General features: G+C 38.2%; 1 protein-coding gene across 2 annotated transcripts in view; it reads left to right on the top strand.

Moving 5' to 3' along the window:
• TRIP11 (thyroid hormone receptor interactor 11) overlaps positions 1-18,190 on the top strand; it is a 69,313-nt gene extending 51,123 nt beyond the window's left edge. For both annotated transcript variants that reach the window (XM_055556508.1, XM_055556507.1), the window contains exons 17-21: positions 9,947-10,028; positions 10,854-10,968; positions 11,424-11,540; positions 12,555-12,699; positions 16,186-18,190. In XM_055556508.1, coding sequence (XP_055412483.1) covers positions 9,947-10,028; positions 10,854-10,968; positions 11,424-11,540; positions 12,555-12,699; positions 16,186-16,406 — 680 coding nt within the window. In that variant the 3' untranslated portion in view covers positions 16,407-18,190. The remainder of the gene's footprint in view (positions 1-9,946; positions 10,029-10,853; positions 10,969-11,423; positions 11,541-12,554; positions 12,700-16,185) is intronic.
• Positions 18,191-25,485: the final 7,295 nt, after the last annotated feature.

The raw sequence follows: 25,485 nt of genomic DNA, 5'->3' as shown, positions 1-25,485 counted from the left end.
CTTTTATTTCTAAGCATCGGTGGACTGTTCGATGATTAGTTGATATGTGGTTTCAGCATTTAAACAATATTAGGAAACTCATTTTAAAAAGCAGTATTTTGTTTGAAATGCTTATGTCATTGCTACCAGAGATGAGATGGTTCAGTCTGGTCAAACGTATGAAAAGGGAGCTATTGCTTATAACACCAGTATTAAAACAGTAGGTTGTTGATGATTTCAGTCTTTCTTAGAGTAGATAATTGTTAGTGCTGTGTATGTGCAATTATGGTGATGAGTCCCGAGTATTTACAGGCTTTGTGTGAAAAGTATGACGATGCCTTAATCAGGTGTTAAATACTTAATGCAAACCAACTACTTGGCTTCATGTTAGATGCCGTGTGAGATACTAGTTAGGAGCACCCCCTACTTCTCTTTTTTATAGGAACTTAGTTAAGGAGGTAACACCTGGCCTAGATACACACCATAGGTTCATAGTTTAAGACAGTGGTGCTCAGCTCTGTCAGCGAGTGCGTATTTAGTTCTCCAAGAATCCCATTAAGGGTTAGGGACATTCCATGGAGAAAAGAAACCTGAGTAGACAGAGCTCTAAACTAGTAGTAAGATTTTCCTCCCAAAGTGTAAGTTCTTTGTCTTCTCCCTCTCACCCCCCAGCCCCACACTGTGGGAAAGTAACAATGAAAAGAACCCTCAGATCCTGTAGGTGCTATAATTTAATGGGTAGTGTTGGCTGGTAGAAGAATTGCTGCTTTCTTTCCTTTTAGAAATTATTCTTTCAGCATTTTTTCTGTAAGTGTTCTTTTTCAGTGTAGGTCCAAAGACTTATTTCACATGCCATCCTAGATTTTATTGATTTTTTTCAAACTTAAGACATTGGTCCTCTGTGAAGCAGGTAGGATAATGTCTTTCATGAACTATTCTGAGTTGATCAGAGTTCAGAATTTCTATGGAGTTGTCATTCGTGGGAGAATGCACACCTAGGGAAACCTAGCCTACAGCTGAAGCACTGAAAGACGTGTTATATGGCTGTGCTCATGGGCAGATTTAACATTTTCTTTCTTTTGCTTATTGTTCTCTATCGTCATCCTTGAGATAAATTCCTGCTTAAAGTGAAAATGTTTGGATAAAATTGGAATAGGAAGCACAAAAGAATTACTGTTTTGATAACTATTATTGAAAAGGCTGGTAAATTTTATGGTACACCAAGAAAAATAAGTTTTCATAAGCAATGCAAGCTTAGATTCCAGCACCGGGGAAGTCTTTCAGTCTGTGTGCCAGTTTTATAGCCATATCTTAAAGGGCCCCATCACGGATTTTTTTTTTTAAGGTTTTGTTACTGCTTTTTAAAAATGTCTTCTATGAGTTGAGAATGGAAAATTTCCTTAGAGTGTTTTTTTAAAGAAAATCTAGAAGAATGTATAAAATGAGCCCCAGTAAACCAACTGTAATATGAAGCATAAAAACATTTTAAAACTACAGATATAAAACGTTTAAACTGTTTTTCATGGAGCCACCTTTATGGTGCTGGAAGGTGGATTTTTTATTTTAAATAAAGACATTCCGTTTTCCAGGACATGATTTATACAAGAAAACATATAATGTCCTGTTGAACATAGGCCAGATACATTCCCAGACGCTTTGTTACCCAAACCTTTTGAGGGATTTCTTTATAGATGTTTTTGGCAGAAGTTGTGATTTTAGAGGAAACATATAAGAAATACCAGATGCAGTTTTCTGAGTTGCCATAAATAGTTAAAAAATTGTGATGATATAAACATCTGGGTGTACTAGAAAATGTCAAAATTTTTAATTAAGAAAAAAGCTTGTGTCAATTAGGTAAATAGGCCCTTTTCAACATAATGGTTTTATTTCTTTTTAATTTTTTAATGGTTATATTTTTAAAATGTATGTTTTATTAGTTCTTCTAAGTATAAAGGGAAAAGCAAAATATGTAACTTTGAGAATTTTTGACTTAATGTGTTTTGTGTCTTTTTCTTCATATAGACGAGTAATTCATAAGATGAATCATTTATTCTTTTTGTTCTGTGTTACATTCTCAGATAGTCTCCCTTCCCAGAGAAAAATCAGTCATTCTTTTATTTGTCACAGATTCATTGTTTTCTGCTGTGTACCAAGCACTAAAATAAGTGCTCAAGATACAAAGATAGGGGACAAGAGTTCAGGAGGATAGTCACATACTTGCAACAAGCTGTTTGAAAAGGAAGACAATCTATTCTACCCATGATGGTGATATGGAAGGGTAGAAAAGGCTAGTGAAAGCTATACTTGCCCTCACTTGAATGGTGAATACGTCCAGTGAAGCAGGCAGAGAGTTGGGAAGGAACATTCTAGATGGAGGGAGGAATTCATAGGAAACAGCATCAGGTCTGGAAACTGGCTGAGGATCTAGTGGACTCATTATGCGTGTGTGCTGCACTGGTGTGGAGTGTGGAGAAGGCAGAGGTGAGAGTAAGCTGTTGGATCATGAACACAAGTTTTAAACTGGGGCTAAATTATACTATAATTTAGTATAGTATAGCAAATAGGACTAAGTAGAGACAGGGGAACTGGAGAGCAGTTCTGGGGCAACAGATTCTCTTCATCCAACTGTTGCCATGCAGGAAAATGGGTCCAGGGTTGCTAAATCTTCAGATCTTTCAGAAGACACCAGAAGTGTAGACTTTGATGTGACATGTAATTTAAGTTAGAAAAGAAAAACCCTGTGGGCTGAACAAACATTTCTTTGTATCAGATTTAGTCCATGCTGATTTCCAACAGCTTTCAGAAATGGGTCACGGTTTAGTCTGTAGCTTAGAAAGCCATTTGTCATTAATCTAAATCAGTACATACTAGTATACAGTGGTGATGATATTCAGTAAGTGGCAAAATTATTATTATGACTTTACTCATTACTGACCCACTTGAGGCCCTTTCTTTTGCAATATGACAGGTCTGTGTCATATTTTAAAATTTAAATTTTTAAATTTAAAAATTAAATTTATAACGATTCACAATATTCAGTCTTTAAAAAAATTGTTTGTTTTGATATGGAAGAATGCAGTACAGATTATCTGAATTTTAATTTAAATGGTTGAGAGAGGAAGGTGGCGAGGGAAAGTAAATTTGATCTGGTTATATTAAAATATTTACATAAAGTCTCTTTCATATACATGTACTAATTCTAACTTAACTGTACAAATAATCCAGTAGACTTCAACATTGATAATTGAGCTTAATCAGATTCTAGTCTATTAAAACTCAAGTTAATGAGGATATACTGTATTCATAAAATTTTTTTGTGAGTTCTTTGCTAGGAAATGGAGTTTCAAAAATTACCTTTCATTCTGCAATTAATAATTATAATTATGGAACAAGAAAGCATTCACCATATACTCTAGACCTTAAAATTCTGTTGAAATGGTTGAAAAGAATTGAGTTATAAGACAAAGCAGATGGTAATATGTCTTCAAATGTAAAGAAATACAAGGTGCCTTTATATTTAAAAAATATAATTTGCTGTTATAGTGAAAGTGGTCTTGTATAAGTTGAAATTCTGTTAATAAGACCATTAAATTTTTAGCTTTTGCTTTGATTATATTTAATTGACCAAAGAGGCTAAATCTCCTTATATTAGATTTAATATATCAGATTTAAATTTATTTTTTAGGCAGCCAGTGCAAGTAAGACACCAGACCCAGCTTATTTACTGACATATCCGTGTGCCGTGCTTTAGTTCAGTTCAGTTCAGTCGCTCAGTCGTGTCCAACTCTTTGCGACCCCATGAATCGCAGCACGCCAGGCCTCCCTGTCCATCACCAACTCCCGGAGTTCACTCAGACTCACGTCCATCAAGTCAGTGATGCCATCCAGCCATCTCATCCTCTGTCATCCCCTTCTCCTCCTGCCCCCAATCCCTCCCAGCATCAGAGTCTTTTCCAATGAGTCAACTCTTCGCATGAGGCAGCCAAAGTACTGGAGTTTTAGCTTTAGGATCATTCCTTCCAAAGAAATCCCAGGGCTGATCTTCAGAATGGACTTGTTGGATCTCCTTGCAGTCCAAGGGACTCTCAAGAGTCTTCTCCAACACCACAGTTCAAAAGCATCAATTCTTGGGTGCTCAGCTTTCTTCACAGTCCAGCTCTCACATCCATACATGACCACAGGAAAAACTATAGCCTTGACTAGACGGACCTTTGTTGGCAAAGTAATGTCTCTGCTTTTGAATATGCTATCTAGGCTGGTCATAACTTTCCTTCCAAGGAGTAAGCATCTTTTAATTTCATGGCTGCAATCACCATCTGCAGTGATTTTGAAGTCCAAAAATATAAAGTTTGACACTGTTTCCACTGTTTCCCCATCTATTTGCCATGAAGTGATGAGACTGGATGCCATGATCTTCGTTTTCTGAATATTGAGCTTTAAGCCAGCTTTTTCACTCTCCACTTTCACTTTCATCAAGAGGCTTTTTAGTTCCTCGTCACTTTATGCCATAAGGGTGGTGTGATCTGCTTAGTCGCTCAGTCATGTCCGACTCTTTGCGACCCCATGGACTGTAGCCTGCCAAGCTCCTCTGTCCATGGGGATTCTCCAGGCAAGAGTACCGAAGTGGGTTTCCATGCCCTCTTCCAGGGGATCTTCCCAACCCAGGGATCAAACCCAGGTCTCCCACATTACAGGTGGATTCTTTACCATCTGAGCCACCAGGGAAGCCCAAGAATACTGGAGTGGGTGGTCTGTTCCTTCACCAGGGGCTCTTCCTGACCCAGGAATCAAACCAGGGTCTCCTGCATTGCAGGTGGGTTCTATACCAGCTGAGCTTCCAGAGAAGCCCCAAATAAGTAAATACTTGTAAGTATGAGCTCCGTACGTATTATACATGAATCTTGCTGGAGTGTTAGTCAGAGGTTAGCTTTCTGACACCCCTTTGTTTCGGTTTTTGAGATTCTGTTTCCCATTTTAAGTTGAATTTGTCAGGGATAAAAATCACTAGTGAAATTGTGTAGTGGGCCCGCGTGCTACTTGTGAGCTTAACTCCTCCAGGAGTCACCCCAGAGTTGTTTGAGCCCATCTTAAGAGTCTTGGATTCTGCCTTTGGCAATCAAAAACTACTGTGACTGCTCAGGTCGCTGACTGGCTAGCTCTTATGTGCAACCCCCAGAGAAGCAAGTATTTTAATTAATGAGTGGGTTTCCCATGGGACCACTGCACAGGATGAGGGCTAGGCCTCCACCACTCCCGTAAATTTCTCAGTCACCTGAGAAAACCATAACCAGCAAGGAGCAGCCTTGTCCCTTTTTTTCTGGAGCAAAGTTCTCATATGTTCTCCTCACTTCTAGCCCGACAAATCTACATCTATAGACATACCTATAATAAAATCATATTTCTAATGGTCTTTTCTTCCTTGTATTGACTTCTTTGCCTTAGTTTGTAAAGATGACAAGGCAAAATGGAGGAAAAGTTACCAATGTTAACGTTAACCAAAGCGATACATATTATAATAGTTAGGCAAGGTTGAAAGATGGTATTTTACGAAATCGTATGAATGAGTTCTAGTACTTTATATAGCACTTTACTATTTTGAAAAGTCATATTTAATCACTCAGTAGGTTCTCTCAAAATTTCTTGAGATAAGTAAGCTCATTTTGCAAAATAGACAGTGAAGTCTGGCCCTGGTGACAGGACCGTGATTCATATTTCAGGTCTTCGGACAGGAGCGCGGTTTCATGCAAGTCTTCTGACTCTCAAGTCCTGCTCCAGCCACCTTTCTTTTCTCAGCGAGTGTATATTAGTCGTGCAGTTGTGTCTGACTCTTTGTGACCTCATGGACTGTAGCATGCCAGGCTCCTCCGTCCATGGAATTCTCCAGGCAAGAATACTAGAGTTGGTTGCCATTCCCCTTCTCCAGGAGATCTTCCCAACCCAGGGATCGAACCCAGGCCTGCCTGCAGTATGCAGGCAGATTCTTTACCATATTAACCATCAGGAAAACCCTTTCTTGGTCAAGTGGCTGTTAAATAAACTTGAGTCTTGTCCAAGGGAGCTTAGTCATAAAATAGCCAGTGAGTTTGTAAGGAGTGTGACCTAATTTTACAGTGCTTTCTAAAGACAGTATTATAGTACAGTGTTGCTAACCGCAAATAAAATGGAAAATTGTGTTGTACTGATTTGTTGTAGTCACTCACATTTTATGTTTACTTTTGATTTTAAATCAGGTGATGAGGACCCTGGCACCATCTCTCAGTATTACAGAGAAGAGGCTCTAATATGGTTTTAGGATGTCAGATATTCAGAGTAACTCTTAACCTAAACCAGACCAATCCCAGTTACTTTGTTGCTCAGCTTTAAAGTGTACCCTGTCCCTGCCCTTTTTTCCCCTTCTAATTTCCAAAGAATTATTTTGGCATGTTTTTAGGTTATTTCACAGGGATATTGTATTTGGCTAGATACTCATTTCTGAATAACTGTATTTTGCCTGCCCATATAAATAAAATTCTGATTTCAAATTGTGGTTTGAATTAGTATGCAGTTTTTGTGGAGAAGTATTGAGAATCTGATGGGAGGAGAATAGGTATGCCTGGAGAAAAGAGCAAATCTGTAGGGACCTTTGAAGTCAGTATTCAACTTTCTTTTCTAAGTCTTTCCTAGTTAATACCACCCTTCCAACCCTTTCCCCCAAAGTCCAAGGTTGTTTTCTAGACTCAAGTATCAGTGTCCTCTTAAACGGCTACTTGAAGTTTAAATAGTCCTCTGCATGTTTTCGAGGATAGTCACACTGTCAGTTCTCTTTCTCACTAGCTCAGGACTAGCTTATATTCTGATAATGAAAATTTTAAGAAATTTGTACCCTTTTATTTTGGCTTTAAGGATGTTTTGAGGGCTTCCCAGGTGGTGGTTGTGGTAAAGAACCCACCTGCCATTGCAGGAGACATAAGAGACATGGATTAAATCACTTGGTCAGGAAGATTCCCTGGAGGAGGGCATGGCAACTCTCTCCTGTATTCTTGCCTGGAGAATCCCATGGACAGAGGAGCCTAGCAGGCTACAGTCCCTGAGGTCACAAAGAATCGGACAGGACTGAAGTGACTTAGCACACATGCGTGCAAGGATGTTTTGCTTATATCTTTCAGAACACAGAGCTTTCAATAAGAATTTTACCAATATTAACTAATTTTCATCAAGAAAATATTTACTACTTGAACTTTATTAAGATGGATTTCTTGATCAATTTTTCACAGAGCAAAGTTTAATTTTTCTAATTTATTTTACTAAAGTCATTTTTATCAGAAGCAAGGTTGTGAATTTTACGCTGAAGATGTCTAGTTATCATTCAGTTTTCAGTTCAGTTAGTCACTCAGTCATGTACGACTCTTTGCGACCCCATGGACTGCAGTACGCCAGGCCTTCCTGTCCATCACCAACTCCCAGAGTTTACATAGACTCATGTCCATTGAGTTGGTGATGCCATCCAACCATTCAGTTTTATCTTTTCTTTTTTAATGAGATAGTATAGTATAATGGTTGTATTCGGGTTATACTCCAAAGTAGTGTTATCCATTAAAAAAAATACAATGTAAGCCACAGTTAGAATTAAAAACATTTTAGTAGCCACATTTAAAAAGTAAAAAGATACTGTGAGATTAATTTTAATAATATATTTTATCTAGAATTTATATTGTATCTAGTATTTATCATTTTGAAATTTAATCAATAGAAAAATCATTAGTTTTTAGAAGAAAGTAAATAGGAGAAGGGAAGTCTCAGAGAAAGGGAAGATGGGGGTTGGCTAAATTTGACCTTCTCTTCTGCCACCTCTCCATAGCCTGGGGCAGAAGTGGAGGAGGACAAAAGAGAAGACTGTGCTCCTCTGGCACTTACTGTAGTTGAGGAATGGGGTGGTTTATTCAGAACATGAATGAGAGATTAATTTACTTGCTGTTCTTCCTCTGAATACTGAGAACTGGAAAAGGCCCCTTCACTAGAAAAGGCCCACTTGGCACCCTGGTTGGTAGTATATATGTGTCCATTAAGAATCTACAATGTCTTTTTCTGACCCAGACTTAAATAATAGTCTTGTTCTCTCTGTCTCTGTGTGTCTGTGTGTCTCTTAATGTCCAAGCTTAAATTCTTCCCTGGAAACACAGGAAAGGAAATGTTTGTAGTAGATTTTCCAAACACAAACCTTACTTTTATAATATGGTTATGACAACCATCTCTGTTTTGGTAAAAGTTAGCCTATTACATTTTGCAGTTGAGATTTTGGCGATTTGGAAAAGCCACGGTTATTGCAAACAGTTAAACTGGACATTTTGTATATACGTTTAGTACTTAAATCAGAATTTTAGGCATTGTACAGACAATGAAAACATAAAGCAGATGAATCTGGCTTAACATGTAAGGTTCAGAGAAAACTTCTTTGAGGAAGGGACTTGGGCACTGAGATGTGAAGGGTAAAGAGTTAATATTAATAGGCAGTGCCAACGGAAAAGAGCTTTCCAGGCAGAAGGAAAAACATTTGCAGAGGTCTGCAGTGGGAATTGAGAGTTCAGAAATAAACCATACATTTCTGGTCAATTGATTTTTAACAAAGATTCCAAGAGAATAGTTTTTTCAACACTTTACTACTGGAACAACTAGGTATCCGCACATATAGGAACCTTGGACCCTTACCTCACACCATTCAGAAAAAGTAACTCAAAGTGGATCATGGACCTACATTTTAGAGTTAAAGCTGTGAAACTCTTAGAAGAAAACATAGGAGTAAATCTTTGTGATACTGAGTTTAAGCAGTGGCTTCTTAGACAAGGCCAGAAACATAAGAAAAAATAAATTAGACTCATCAAAATTAAAACTTTTGTGCTTCAAAGGATACTGTCAAGAAAGTGAAATGACTGCCCACAGAGTAGAAGGAAATATTTGCAAGTCATATAGTGGATAAGGAAGCTTGTATCCTGCTGCTACTAGCAAAATGCTGCATAACTCAAAGAGTAGGTTTGTGGAAAGAGGTCAAAGTCTAGTGTTCGGATGTGAATATTTCTTGATTTGAAAAGTTGAGCTCTACTGCAAAGCATTCTCCTTTTCATTTCTTTCAGAATGAAATTTGTAATCTAGCTTGATGTTAATAAGCATCTCTTTTGGCTCAAACTATCCATTTCTGAGGAAACAGGTGTAGACTCCATGGGTCTGCTGAGAATTCCTTAGTCTAGGAATCCATGGCTCCATGGCATGGTTGATTATGAACAGGGTCTCTCCCTGTTGTAATTTTAGACTTTGCTTTTAATACTGTTTAGATTCCAAGTGTTCTGCCAAGACTTTACACATTTTGCTTCCTTTTCAAATAACTAAGAATTTAAAAATAAAATAGTCCAAACATCTTTCTAAACCAGTCAGAAGCTATATAGTATCTTGCCTAGTCTGTTAGAACCAGTGATCTGAATTTTTTGCAGTTTACCTCAGGATACTTTGCCCTGGCAGCTGCCTCCTGAGCCATGGTCTTGATTGTGTTAGCTGCTTTTCTTCGTCAGCTCACCAAAAAAGAGTCCAGCCAGGAAAATGGAAAAAGGAAAATCTAAAATTGTCCTTTCCGTTTTTTCCCGTTAAAAAGTGGCTCTGGAAATGTTTCATGCAAGGAAGCAGCAGTGAAAAATCTCTTGTTTGCGCTTAAGCTTCTGAAGAGAATGAAAACCTTTGGTTTCTAAATTTTCTGTTAAATAATTGATTATTTTATTGGGGGTAAACAATGTGAATTAATTCATACTCTGGCTTCTAGGTAATTTCTATACCAGAAAGCCTAATTCCCTGAACCAAAGAAGAGATGGACGTAATTTAATTTTCCTAATTAGAATAAGTACATATATTCAAAATTCAGTAAAGATGTCATAAATCTCATTATATAGTCATACAGATTATTTTAATCAGTTAATGACTATCTTATTCATGTATTTTAAAACAGATGAGCTCCAACAAGAAATGCTGGATGATGTACAAAAGAAAATGATGAATTTAGTAAATAGCACAGAAGGAAAAGTGGACAAGTATGCTCTGCCTTTTACTTTTATGTATTTTATGGGGATCACTTGTATGGTAAAAACAATTTCTACATGTAAATGTGTGTGTTAAGTTTTTAAAAACCTTTTGTTTTTCTTATATAGTGATGAGTTGCAGGTAGTTTTAATGAGGGGTCAGTAACTTGCCTTCTCTTGGTTTTTAAATATATTTTCCCAGCTTAAGGTTCTTTTTCTTAAGACCATATGGAAGAGATCACCACAGTATGAAGTACTTCGAAAATATGAAGTTTATTCTTGCCATTCTTTTTTGTTCTCTTTATTGCCCTTAAGTGGACGTATCTTGCTCAAATGCATTAGGTGTGAAACCTAAGTATACATGTAGTATGTATCTTAACATTTTAAAGATTTAGATATTATTAGCAAGTTTTTAATAAATGTGAATGAATGGGGAAATATAAGCATAACCATTAAGCACAAGAACTGTCCATCACCATTTAGGGTAGGGAGGAGAGAGAAATCTGAAACGTCTCCTTATAATATCAACCTAAGCAGGCACTGAAAATTACTAATGAAGCACCAATCTCAGTTGATTATTTGATTGAAGAAAGTGGGTGGCTTGTTAAGTGATGTTTTTAAAGGGGCACATTTTGAGTTGTTGGTGGTGTTCCTTAATTAAACTTGTCAAGATTTTGTTAAAGCTACTTTAAAATATTTTATTGTTTAGTGTTCTTTGTAATTAAGTGCTGTTTAAGTATAATTAAATATTTGTTTGTTCATTATTTATTGTTTGGGTACACTGGATATTGAGACAACTGGCAAGTTAGCTTGTACTGTTTCTGCCTTCATTTTCAGAGTCCTGATGAGAAACCTCTTCACTGGACACTTCCACACACCAAAACATCAGCGTCATGAAGTGTTACGATTAATGGGAAGCATTCTAGGCATCAAAAAGGAGGAAATGGATCAGGTAACTGAACATTGAATGCCATTCTGAATATAACTAGAATACTTGGCATCATATAAAAGAATCTCAGTATATTTATAACTAAAATACTTGGCATCATATAAACATTTTTTTCCCTGTGTTTTATATAACTTTTGCTGAATACAATAATGTAGAAATGGAATCATTTTATATTACAGAGAAGATTTGTGCAGTTTGTATAATATTAGCTTAAATGTTTCATAACTTATAAGTCACCGTTCATATCAGAATGCTGAAAGTTTGAGAGATGACAGCCCTCAGGTTTTATTTGAGATAGTGCTGGGATGGCATTTCAGTGTATATATAGCTTCCGTCAGTAGGAAACTGGGAAATGGACTTGAAAAGCATGAGTTACTACCATCTGAAATCATGTAAAAATGCTTCTGTTTTCTTTTCTTGTATTGATCATACTTTGCTCTTTTAAAATAATCTTTCAGTTGTTGACTGAAGACCAGGGCGGTGTTACCAGGTGGATGACTGGGTGGCTTGGAGGAGGATCGAAGAGTGTTCCCAGCACACCTCTGAGACCAAGTCAGCAGTCTCTGCTTAATAGTGTAAGAGTCGGCTTCGTTCTGGCCAAATAGGAGTAGTGACATCGTTGTGCTTCACATGCATTTGCAAAGAATTAGACTTCTTTTTCAGGTTGTTTTATACAGCCCTGTTACTTTGGAGTTGTGGAAACTGAGATCCAAAGAGGTGATTAGCTTACGGATAGAAAGCCAGTTTTAATAGTTTTATTGCATATAGGTTTTATTTTAACATTTTGTTTACATGATACTTTTTTCAAAATATTAACTGTTGCTTCCTTTGTTTTTGATCGTACTGCTATCAGCACATAATCATTTGTCTCTTATTACTAAATTATTAGATTCTCAAAGACAGAGGCTCTGTTTTATGCCTGTATGTATCTATATAGTCACTGAGCCAATTGAATGCTTATTGAGCACTTGCTGTGTGTCAGACTGTTCTGAGCATGGAGAGTGCAAGCTACGCACCAGATAGATGAAGTGCTTTTCTTCAGAAAAACTGACATTCTGGTCGGAGGTAGCAGTTAATTAACATGAAAACATGACCCCTGGTATACAGTAGGCTTCAAATGAGTATTAATTGAATTGAGTACCACTGTGAGTTAGAATGTGGAGTTTACTTCTTTATTTTATGTATTTATTTATTTGTTTATTTTTAACTAAAGAGGAAACTGAGGCTAGGTGACTTACCTGAAGCTGGTGAGAGATAGAACTCTTAAATTGAGTGGCATAAAATTGAAAGGAAAGTTCTACACTACATTATTTTAATCTGATAATAATATTACTGGTGACCTTTTACTGTACTCATTGATTGGGTGCTACTGTAGAAAAATGCGATTATTTGATGCTTGTTTTCTGTTGATACCTGTGTATCAGTTAGAGTAGTAACACTTTTAATTGTTCATAAGTCTTGTTTATAAAGAAATGATTCAGATAGCATGACTAGTTTTTAATATGAATTAGAATAGCTGGTACAGTTTCTTGGTTGTAGTGAATATAATTTTATTATCTGCCTAATATATCCAAAATATTTCTTCTTAGTCTTTTTCAGAACTTTTTGTTAAATTTCTAGAAACAGAATCTCATCCATCTGTTCCACCACCCAAGCTTTCTGTTCATGATATGAAACCTCTAGATTCACCAGGAAGGAGAAAACCAGATACAAGTACACCAGAAAGTTTTAAAGGTAAAATCAGATACTTATTTTCTTTCCTACAATTTAAAAAGTTGATGATTCATGATTATGTTTTACAGTGATACTAATGGAAGTTTTAGTGTTTTTGAAAATGTGCAACGATGTCTTCCAAACTTCCAGTAAGGCATTAGATTTTGGCTTCATAAGTATATTCTTATTGCAAGCTGATATTTAATTAGCTTAGGTTAATTTGAGCAACATGAAATATTTTCCCTTTATATATTGGAATAATTCTCTCTGCATAAGCCACCTTGAATTATTCTTGGGAGTGCTTGGTGGATCTGGTAAACCGCTGTTCACCCATTTTCCTTTCTCACTAATAGTGCTTATTGCTAATCAGTTAGAATTGTAGTTTATATAGTTAGAGAAAGACTTTTTTCCATGTGATAATCTGAGTATTACACTCAGTAACCAGAGTTGGTATGTTAATAATATTTACAAGCGCAGTTTAGTAAACTAGCTCAGACATCCAAGAACACTATGAAGAGTTCGTATGTGTTGAAAGGCCTGCCTGGAAGCAGATGGTTTGGCGGTTCTACAATATGTGGACGTATTTTCTACCCTACTAGGTTGTAAGGATCTTATTTGTGCTGTTCATATCCCCTGTGCTGTCATGCAGTACAGTTTCCTGAGTTCAGATTGAAGTGTAATCCGTTAGACTCTGTGCTCACGTGCACGTGCGTGTTCAGTCGCTCAGTTGTGTCTGACTCTTTGCGAGCCAGTGGACTGCAGCCCTTCAGGCTCCTCTGTCCATGGGATTTCCCCCTGGAGTGGGTTGACATTCCCATCTCCAGGGAATATACCCAACCCAGGGATCAAACCTGGGTCTCCTACATTGCAGGTGGATTCTTTACAGTCTGAGCCACTAGTAAAGCCCTTTAGACTCTGTACAGATTCTTTATTGGAAGGGCTATATGTTTTATCTCGGAGAAGGCAATGGCACCCCACTCCAGTACTCTTGCCTGGAAAATCCCATGGACGGAGGAGCCTGGTAGGCTGCAGTCCATGGGGTCGCTGAGAGTCGGACACGACTGAGCGACTTCACTTTCACTTTTCCCTTTCATGCATTGGAGAAGGAAATGGCAACCCACTCCAGTGTTCTTGCCTGGAAAATCCCAGGGACGGGGGAGCCTGGTGGGCTGCTGCCTATGGGGTCACACAGAGTTGGACACGACTGAAGTGACTTAGCATAGCATAGCATAGTATATGTTTTATCTGAAATCTTCATATTTTAATAGACTAACATGTTTGCTAACTGGACTGTAAAGGTACATATTATATACTCTCAAGTTTATGTCACTTGCTCAGTACTTAGATTTGGATAAAATACTGAATTTATATTCTGAAATTTTAAACACTTCTTTAGTCCTTCTCTCAGCTCTCAGAAGTCACTCAGTTGTGTCCAACTCTTTGTGACCCCGGGATTGTAGCCTACCAGGCTCCTCCATCCATGGGATTTTCCAGGCAAGAGTACTGGAGTGGGCTGCCATTTCCTTCTCCAGGGGATCTTCCCAACCCAGGCACCGAACCCGGGTCACCTGCACTGCAGGCAGACGCTTTACCATCTGAGCCTCCAGGGAGGCCCTCTTTAGTCCTTACTTAGATGAATATTTCTGTTTTCCTGAATGTTTATAGAAAGTGAAAGTAGTGAAATTATTTTAGGTGAAAGGTTTGTCTACTAAATTTAGGCTTTAGAAAAGTCTTAACTTTAATGTGTAGACTATACTAAAAACAGTTTTTTCTTGTTATACTAGGTTTTATTTTTCCTTTAATAGTTTCTGGCTGTGCTGTGTCTTCATTGCTGCAGGCTTGTCTGGTTGCAGCAAGCAGGGGCTACTCTTTGTTGCCATGCGTGGGCTTCTCATTGCAGTGGCTTCTTTTATTGTGGAGCGAGGCTCTAGGGCCTACGGGCTTCAGTAGTTGCGGCTCCTGGGCTCTAGAGCACGGGCTCAGTAGTTGCGGCTCATGGACTTAGTTGCTCCAAGGCATGTGGGATCTTCCCGGGCCAGAAATCTAACCCATGTCTCCTGCATTGGTAGGTGGATTCTTTACCACTAAGCCACCAGGGAAACCCCAGTTTTAGCATCTTTCAAGATTCTAAAATTTATTTTAGCAGGGTCTCCCTTCCCCCTTCTCCTCCCCCTGCCCTTCTCCTTCTTTCCTCTCCTTTTCTTTTGTACACCTCCCCACTTCAGTTATCAAGTCACATGCCCGGCTTGATTTGTGTTGCTCAGAGACAAAAGCCAGAGCTTACCATGTAGCTATTTCAGAGTTTGGGAAATTGTCATTCACAGGAAAAAGTACAGCTTGCGGACCCAAGGGTGCTCAGTGATAAGTAGCTTTGATACATTTGTCTCAATGCTCCCTTTGTTTTAGAGGCCTCTTTTATTTTAGTTTCCCATCACTGAAGAGGGTGTCTTTGAGGGGTTGCTTGTCTCTGAACAAAGAAGTTGTTAATGACCTTGGGTAATAAAGCAGAATTCTGTCCACTAAGACTTTAGGGCATAAACTAAGTGCTGTTCCAGTAAAAACTTAATCGTTCACCCTGACTTCACAGAAAAATAATCTAATGAGAATTGTTTTCAAACCTTTGAATGTCTAAAAGATGACCGTTTAATGTAATGCATACATTGCTTTTTGTTTTGGTAAATTAATATTAAATCTGATTGTTATTATAATATGGATGCCAATTTTTTTCAGGACCATTTTAATTATTTGGGCAAAACAAGTTCTCAAGTCCTCCCATCTTTCAAATGGTTAGATAGAATTTGCCTGGTGACATAGGAAACACTTTTTAGAAAACTGTTGTTACAGTAAATGACATTAATCCCCAGAACTGGGAAGCTCCCTATGTGGTTCAAATGGCTCACTCCCCAGAGAGTATCTTTGCCTGTGCAATCCCCTTCCTCTTCTTTGTCCCCTCTAGGTGCACAGGTCTCTACCTGATTGCATCTCTCCTTCCCTACCTCATTCCATATAGATGGGAATTCCCTGGTGGCTCAGATGGTAAAGAATCTTCCTGCAGTACAGGACACTTGGGTTCAATCCTTGGGTCGAGAAGATCCCCTGGAGAAGGGAATGGCAACCCACTCCAGTGTTCTTGCCTGAAGATTTCATAGACAGAGGAGCCTGGTGGGCTAAGTCTGTGGGATCACAAAGAATCAGACACAATTGAGCAATTACCCCTTTCAGCACACAATACAACGCACATAACTGGTATTAAGTATAAGACAGCAATATTAATGTGTTTAATAATATTAGCTCTACATACAAATATTTCTCTCTCCCATTCCTTTCTCTTATTTATTGCTTCTTTATTTCACCTTCTGTGTTTCATAGACCCTGCTTATCAGATCCAGAACCTAGCAGCGTATAAGTTAAATTTATTTGGGGGCCAAATCTCAGAACCTAAAACACATGTATACCAGTGACCAGATAATATGTGGGAGACTAAATCATCCTTGTTTTGTCATCTAGATACAGCGGAATTCAGGGCTGGTAGAAGAACAGATGTGAATCCGTTCCTGGCTCCCCGCTCTGCAGCTGTGCCTCTCCTTAACCCAGCTGGACTTGGACCTGGCGGACCTGGGCATCTCCTTTTGAAACCCATCTCCGACGTTCTGCCCACGTTTACGCCTTTGCCGGTGTCGCCTGACAACAGTGCTGGAGTTGTGCTGAAAGACCTTTTAAAGCAATAGATTATCCTCAAGCCAGAGCTGACATATATCGCACTTTAAAGAAACAAACCGTCAACACTATGTACATACTTTATCACTAAGTGGCCTTTTGGAAGAAGTCATGTATTTGTTTGCAGTTATACTTTCTCTAAATTTAATACTAATATTCTTAATGCTTTTAGAAATCGCACGAGTTAAAGGAGGAAGTGTTTGCTATCTTATCTCCTTTTTTCCCCCTGTCTCATTTGACCTAACTTAAGCTAGAAACATTCTTTTTAATTTTAATTTACAAAAGTAAGAAAAATAAAAAGAAAGACAAAAATACTAGTAGCTATATATCAGTTCTTTCCTTTTCAAGCTCATTTAAACTAGAGACGTATAGTTATCTTTTAAAGATAATCAGTAGATTTACCAAAAAAAAAAGGGGGAAGAAGAAAATAGTAGTGGCTTATCCACATAGTGTAAAAATTGATCTAAAGCATATTATTTATCTTTAGGCCAAGAACAAGGTTGTCCCTGGGAGGTGACAGGTGTCCTGAGGTAGAAGTCGTGTTGCTTGGCTCTCTGCAGCTTCATCGTGTGTGTAGACTGAGCACAGAGAGCACACAGTTTCATCCGGGAGCCCCCCGCCCCGCTTTCACACTCATAGCCGCCGTCGTCCCTCCCGGCTCCTGCCCTTCTGGCACCCTCACAGTGCTCCTCTGTAATTTTGTCACTTCAAGAGTGCCATCCACTGGAATCGTGCAGTGTAACCTTTGGAGATGGCCTTTTTTCACTCACCATAATTCCCTTGAGATCCTTCTACGTTGCTGAACCTATCAGATGCTTCGTCCTTTTCACTGTTAAGTACATGTTGTCACTGTATGGTTTCGCTTTAAGAGCTCAAGTGTCTCATTAAAGATAACCATCTTAAAACAAAATGTTTCCACAACCCTACTCACAACTTTGATCTAAGTGTTAAATTGTACAGCTGCATTTACAGAACTATAATCAGCAATATCCCTAGATACACCACCTCCTGCCTCTACCTGAGGTGTTGACGTGAGAGGGACGGCCACCCAGGGGTCGTCGTTGTCTGCACAGTCACCAGGGCAGTGAGTTACTTGGACAGCACCGGCACCGGGTGTTTGGAACGTAACGGTGAGGGAGTATCCCTTTAATTCTTTTATAAACCCCTCATAAAAATCCTGACTTGGAATTTAGTTATATCAGGATGTTCATGTTTGTATTAGTTGTTGAAGTTGTACATTTAAAGACATTTCTTTGCAGATTTTGAAAATTTCGACATGCCTTTAAAATAGAAACATCTGTATAATAAGGAAAGATGAAAATGATACTAATCCAAATATGTAAATAGGCCTGGCTCTGGCCAGGGCTAAATTTGGTCGTTTGTAAATTTTGCTGTGATTAACTGTATACTTTTGTACTGTATCTAGAGGATTGGAAGTCATTATGTGTTGCTAGATAAAGCTTGTTTTTCTGGAAAATCTAGTAACTTAGACATTGCTGCTTCAGAACTTCCCCTGTCTCCTTGGCTAACTTATTTATATTGCCATTCTTTATTTAGTATACTTTAAAGGAAGTTGTCATACCAGTTCTATATTAGAACTATCAAACTGCCTCCTGTCTGTTTTGTCCACTATTATTTCTCTATGAAATGATTATTCTTAGGTTTTATAAGGTTCTTTCAAAGATACTTTCACTGACTACCCTAAATTATTTGCTGCTTGCCATTGAATTTTCATGTCAGTGTGGAGCATCTGAAATAAAAGTTTTCTCAGTTTAAAAAAAAAAAGAAAAGACAACGTGATCCTTTATTTTGAAGGAATATAATAACAGGAAAAAATTTCCTCTTTTAATTTGGAAAGGAGATGCATGGTGGGTATAAGTAGCATGTCGTCATATTTTAAATGCCTTTTATGATATTTTCAGTATTTCCTTTCTTGCCTCCAAACAGCCTATCCCCGCTCACCCCATAGTTTAACAGAAGTTGGAAAGCTGTTATGGGTGGATTGCATATCTAAACCTCCCAACATGACCTTACATGGCTGCTATTTTTAAAAGTATGTGACCTTGTCCTAATGCTGTAGTATCTAATGTTTCAATTGTATCATCATCGAAACTATAGCTCACTGGTATGCATACTAAGTGTTTGTTGATCCAAACCAGGCATAATTCATCTAATTTTCTGAATTAAGTTGTGTCAGAGATGAACCATCTGCTCAAGGAATCTTCTTAGTAATCATATAGTGATGAAGCATATAATTCTGATGTTAGCAGTTGGATATTGCTAATGCTAATTTTATTGCAGTACTTTAACTACAGTAATTTTACTGTTTATTCCTCTAGAAACTTACTAAAATTTGTGGTTGCATTTTACCATCGCTGCCACAGTTTTCCACAACATTCCTAATGGTTTTCAACTGCTTTATTGTAGTAGAAAATTCATCCAGCCATTGGATTTGATTTTAGTATAATACTGTATTTCATGGTTATTTTTTAGTTCCTGCCATTATCGAGTTAAAAACTAAACAACAAAAACATGGGGGAAGAGGATTGACTTTCTTAAAACCATCCAATTAAATATTAAATATCCCCCTCAAATAAAGCATCTAGTTTATTTTAACCTTTTAATGGACAGTTGAAAGGAGGGAAAAGTCAAAATACTTTTCCAATCAGTGGATGGGAAACAAAACAACAGTGCTTCAGGAACAAGAGAGAAATAAGAATTGTTGATAAAGCACTATTGTGTATCATACTTAGGGTATATTAATTTTATTTTTAAGGCTAATCAAGTTTTTCATATAAGAAAGTATTTAAAACATCTTCCATTAATAAAAATTAATCTTTAATTTTGTAAACATCAAGTATAACATTTATATATTCCTATGGAAAAAACTTTCACTTTTGTGGAAAAAATAATGGTACTTTTAATGATCTGACATTTGTGATTATTTGCCAGTCTTTACTTTCTAACTTATTAAGGTTTCTCTAGTTAAAATTGATAAGTTGTCTTTTGACTTTTAGGGAAATATCTTATGGAATATTTACAGTCCAACCTTAATACTGGCTTGTATTTTATAGAACTAAAGTCAGTGCATTTCTGAATTTCTCAGGAGCACTGCAAGGCAGAAAAACTAGTCCAAATAAAAATGATATATGTAAACTGGCGATGTCTTCATCCACAATAAAAAAAAAAAAAAACTTTTTTAGCAAACAGCTGCTGACTTTTTCTTTAGAAGGGGGAGAAATGACTTACACATGTTGTTTATAGCAGCAGTTGATGAACTACTGAAGTTAATATCTTCAAGTGTTCACCGGATGTCTGCTGTTAGGGTAGTGTTTGAGCTTTGGAAATGTTAACTATGAACAGTTTAATAGATGCTCAAGGTTATGTGTGCGAAGAGGATCTGAGAGGTTTTAGCCAGGCCTTTTTTCCCCAGAGGTGATAGTATGCATCAGTGAGCTCTTGGTTTTTCTGCAGAATGATCGGCTATGTACTCAGTTTTTCTTAGATGTGAAATTGGTTTTTTGGTTCGTTTGGTTTTTAGGCTGCACGTTGTAACATGCAGGATCCTAGTTCCTTGACCAGGGATTGAACCTCTGCCCCTTCTGTTGGCAGCTCGGAGTCTTAACCATTAGACCACCAAGGAAGTCCCAGAACTTGTATATTTTTTACTATTCATGTGGTAGGATTGGAAGGAACATGAGTTTTAAAGTTGAGAGATGGATTGGAGTACAGATTTTGAACCTTTCTGTGTGACCTGTAACAAACTACTTTCACTGTGTAACTGATTTTTCTTGTCTCTAAAATAATGCCCACCTATTAAACTTAAGGGGTTATAAGGATCAAATGACCTGTTCATTCATTTCTTGTTGTTCAGTCACCAAGTCATGTCTGACTCTGCGACCCCATAGACTACAGCACACCAGGTTCCTGTGTCCTTCACTGTCTCTCAGAGTTCACTCAAATTCATGCCCATTGAGTCAATCAGTCAATAATTGAGTTATCTAACAAACTCACCCCCTGCCTCCCCCTCCTCCTTTTGCCTTCAGTCTTTCCCAGCATCAGTCTTTACCAATGAGTCGACTCTTGGCATCAGGTGGCCGAAGTAGTGGAGGTTCAGCAATAGTCCTTCCAATGAATATTCTGCGTTGATTTCCTTTAGGATTGACTGGTTTGATCTCTTTGCAGTCCAAGGAACTCTCAAGAGTCTTCTCCAGCACCACAATTTGAAAGCATCAATTCTTTGGAGCTCAGCCGTCTTTATGGTCCAACTCTCGCATCTGTACGTAACTACTGAAAAAAACCATAAGCTTTGACTATACAGATCTTTGTTGGCAAAGTGATGTCTGTGCTTTTCAATATGATGCCTAGGTTTTGTCATAGCTTTTCTTCCAAGGAGCAGGCATCTTAATTTCATGGCTTCAGTTACCATCCACTGTGATTTTGGAGCCAAGAAAAGAAAATATGTCACTGCTTCCACTTTTCCCCCTTCTATTTACCATGAAGTGACAGGACCAGATGCTATGATCTTAGTTGTTTGTTCTTTTTATGTTGAATTTCAAGCCAACTTTTTCAGTCCCCTCTTTCACCTTCATCAAGAGGTTCTTTAGTTCCTCTTCACTTTCTGCCATTAGAGTGGTATCATCTGCATATCTGAAGTTGATATTTCTCCCAGTAATCTTGATTCCAGCTTGTGATTCATCCAGCCTGGCATTTTGCATGATGTACTGTGCATATATGTTAAGGAGGGTGGAGTATACAGCCTTGTCGTACTCCTTTCCCAGTTGGGAATGAGCCATTCTATGCCTCGTTCTATCTGTTGCTTCTTGACCTGGGTACAAATTTCTCAGGAGACAGGTAAGGTGGTCTGGTATTCCCATCTCTTCAAAAATTTTCCAGTTTATTATGACCCATGCACTAAAGTCAAAGGCTTTAGTGTAGTCAATGAAGCAGACACAGATGTTTTTCTGGAATTCCCTTGCTTTTTCTCTGATCCAACAGATGTTCACAATTTGATTTCTGGTTCCTCGGCCTCTTTGAAAGCCAGCTTGTACATCTGAAAGTTCTCCCTTCATTTACTGCTGAAGCCTAGTTTGAAGGATTTTGAGCATAACCTTGCTAGCGTGTGAAATGAGCCCAATTGTATGGTAGTTTGAACATTCTTTGGTATTGCCCTTCTCTGGGATTGGAATGAAAACTGACCTTTTCCAATCCTATGGCCACTGCTGAGTTTTCCAAATTTGCTGGCATATTGAGTGCAGCACTTTCACAGCATCATCTTTTTAGGATGTGAAATAGCTCAGCTGGAATTTCCATCACCTCCACTAGTTTTCGTAGTGATGCTTCCTAAGGCCCACTTGACTTCACACTCTAGGATGTCTGGCTCTAGGTGAGTGACCACACCATCATGGTTGCTTGGGTCATTAAGACTTTTTTTGTGTAGTTCTTCTATGTATTCCTGCCACCTCTTTTTAATCTCTTCTGCTTCTGTTACCTCCTTACAATTTCTGTCTTTTATCCTGCCCATCCTTGCATGAAATGTTCCCTTGATATCGCCCATTGAAGCGATCTCTAGTCTTTCCCGTTCTATTGTTTTCCTCTATTTCTTTGCATTGTTCATTTAAGAAAGGTTTCTTATTTCCCCTCGCTATTCTTTGGAAGTTGGCATTCAGTTTGGTATCTTTCCCTTTCTTCCTTGCCTTTCACCTCTCCTCTTTTCTCAGCTATTTGTAAGGCCTCCTTAGACAACCACTTTGCCTTCTTGCATTTCTTTTTCTTTGGGATGATGAGGTCACTGCCTCCTGTAAAATGCTACGAATCTCTGTCTGTAGTTCTTCAGGCACTGTCTACCAGATCTAATTCCTTGAATCTATTCATCACCTCTACTGTATAATCATAAGGGATTTGATTTAGGTCATACCTGAATGGCCTAGTGGTTTTCCCTACTTTCTTCAATTTAAGTCTGAATTTTGCAATAAGGAGCTCATGATCTGAGCCACAATCAACTCCAGGTCTTGTTTTTGCTGACTCTCTAGAACTTCTTCACCTTTGGCTACAAAGAATATAATCAGTCTAATTTCGGTATTGACCATCTGGTGATGTGTATGTATGGAGTTGTTGTGTTGTTGGAAGAGGGTGTGTGCTATGACCAGTGGGTTCTCTTAACAAAACTCTGTTAGCCTTTGCCCTGGTTCATTTTATACTCCCAAGGCCAATCTTGCCTGTTACTTCAGGTATCTGGACTTCCTACTTTTGTATTCCAATCCCCTGTGATGAAAAGGACATCTTTTTTTGGTGTTAGTTCTGGAAGGTCTTATAGGTCTTCATAGAACTGGTCAACTTAAGCTTCTTCAGCATCAGTGGTTGGGGCATAGACTTGGATTACTGTGATGTTGAGTGGTTTGCCTTGGAAACAAACTGAGATGCTCTATTTCACAAAATTACAGTACTTGAACAGCTTCATCTTTTAAGATTTTAAATAGCTCAACAGGAATTCCGTGACCTCCACTAGCTTTCTTCATAGTAATGCTTCCTAAGGCCCACTTGACTTCACAATCCAGCATGTTCATTCATAATATTTATTAAATGAATAAATGTACCACTAGTGGAAATGCCTACTAAAGTCTGTAGTTCTACACAGATGTTACAAGTTGTGATAATCACTGCCAAAAAGTGGATAAGAATGTCAGGGATGGGGGTGTTACTAAATCCAAGTGTTGTTTCTAGAAGGTAAGGAGAGGTGAAAAGCGTGAAGTGCTTGTTGCTCTGATGGGATACCTTGTAAGAAGAATCTCTCAGATTTAGGAACTGGCTCAGGAAGTTGTTGGTTTTGACTTAGAGGCGTGATGGTGGAATGGTGGGAACAAAAGCCATGTTAAGTAGGTTGAGTATGTGCTGAGCAAGTGATGATGGTGTTTATAGGCAACTCTTCTGAGAAATCAGGTTAGGAAAGGGGATAATGGGAGAGGAGAGTAGGGTGGAGGGAGTTGTTAGCTGGGAGATGTGAACATCTGTCAGTGCTTTTGGGAAGGACACACAGATAAAAAACAGTTCTTGCCCAAACCCATTCTACTGGAATACCAATTATTACTAACTTAAACCTTGTTTTCCTATCCTTGGGATTTAGGTCATGGGAATATATATCATATATCTGAGAGTTTTATGGCATGTTATTATTATAATTTAATACATCCAGTAAATTATTAGTTCATTATAATTACAACAATATTTGTTTTGGAGATAGAGAAAAATTCAAGAATGTTCATAAATGCATCCCCCCTTAAGGCAAATATTTGAACCCTTAGTTGGTTTTCTGCCTTGGCTATTGCTGTGTATCTGCCTTTTAGCCCTTCTTGGGTTGAGAAATTAATACTTTGCACTATAATGATACTTTGACTGTGATCATTTTCAGCTGTGACTTTTTTTTTTTTTTTTTTTACAAACATACTCTCCTTTTCACCTCTGATATTCTTAGACTTCAGTGAAATGTTTTTGATGCTCAAGAACTAAATCTCAGTGATTGAAAATACTTGTGAACGTAATGTAACTTAAGAGTTTGGTAAAGTTGTTTTCTAGATATACTTGGACTGTTAAAAATGTAAGACACATTATTTTATTTTGTAAACTATGAGGCATTTTAGATGTTGAAGGACATTATATTGTGAGAAGCTTCCCTCCAACAATGGTGAATCAGTCTCAAGCCCTCTGGACCCCTGGGTAAATGGATATGTATTTAAAGGGCATTCATGTCCCAGAGCAAGGAGCATCCCAGGTGTTGCAGGGAAATATGATTTCGTTTAAGGAAGAGTTGGGGGACTTCCTAGGTGGTCCACTGGCTAAGACTCCACACTCCCATTGCAGGGGGCCTGGGTTTGATCCCTGGTCAGGGAACTAGATCCCACATGCCACAACCAGGAGTTTGTATGCTCCAACTAAAAAAGATCCCATATGCCAAACTAAAGGATCTCATTGGTGCAACCAAATACATAAAGTAAATGTTAAAAAAGAAAGAAAAAAGTTGGAAAGACAGTAACAAATTTGCTCAGGTTTCCTATGCAGCTCCTTCCGTTTAGCTGTATTTAAAGAGTCACCGTGTCATCTAGGAGTTAACACATTAATCCCTTTATAAAAGGATTTTCAGGCACTCTCTGTGAATAAAAAGGGGATAGTGGTGATAAAGTTACAAGTTGCAGACTAATGAGGTAATTTTTTATTTTTGAAAACTCATATGGAATGTATAGTCTTTGAAAAATGTTGGAAGCATTTCAAAGTCATTTCTCTAAGGCATTTGCAGGGCCTCATGCAAATTTACTACTAGAATAGTCTGGATACAGGCATTCAAACTGTGTAGTTCCCTTTAGGACCGCACTTGTCAACTGTAGCTGCTGTGTTGAAAAATATTGATGATGGTAAACATCAGTTCTCCACAGAATTGCTACTTGAAGAAATGAATACTTCCATTTTTAGAACTCTTTTTACTTTTGGTTTTTTCCCTTCAGACATTAGTTTTACGTGGTGAAAAGTAATTTTATGCCTGCTGTCATCCTTTAATTTGTATCTCTCTATGTGTGAAATATTCTAAACATTTAAGAAGAGACAACAAGGATATTAGGAGGGACGTCTGGGCAGGGCAGCGTGAAGATGTCAGCCAATCCTCCCTACAAAAAACGAATATAAAACTAAAATGGTCGAAAACAACCATCTGGGGCCTCTGGTAATCGACCAACGGCAGACAAGAAATTGAAAAATATTGATATTTGAAAAACCTCTAGAGCTACAGGTTAAGAACACTGACATCTGTAGCTTTCCTGCCTGCAGCTTCCCCACTCACCAGACCTCCCAGTGTCTCTAGTACCAATGAGCTATGGAAACCAGTGGCCCAAGGGGGTGAACTCAATGACGGGGGCCAGGGGTGGGGGTGGAGGCTGCAAAAACATATGACTTTGTCACTCACTGGTGGTGGAAGGAAACATGGCAAAGACCCAGTGTTGCTAGCCTGAGGTTTCCCTTTACACAGGGCAAAGTGGCTCAGCAGTAGGAATTTAATGGGGAGTCCTTGGAACTGAGGAAGCCATGGAAGGGCCCTGGCTGATG

This window comes from Bubalus kerabau, chromosome 19 (assembly GCF_029407905.1).
Source record: "Bubalus kerabau isolate K-KA32 ecotype Philippines breed swamp buffalo chromosome 19, PCC_UOA_SB_1v2, whole genome shotgun sequence".
In the NCBI taxonomy this organism is placed as follows: domain Eukaryota; kingdom Metazoa; phylum Chordata; class Mammalia; order Artiodactyla; family Bovidae; genus Bubalus; species Bubalus kerabau.
Note: the sequence above shows the minus strand (reverse complement) of the source record. Positions and strands in the feature narration are given on the sequence as shown.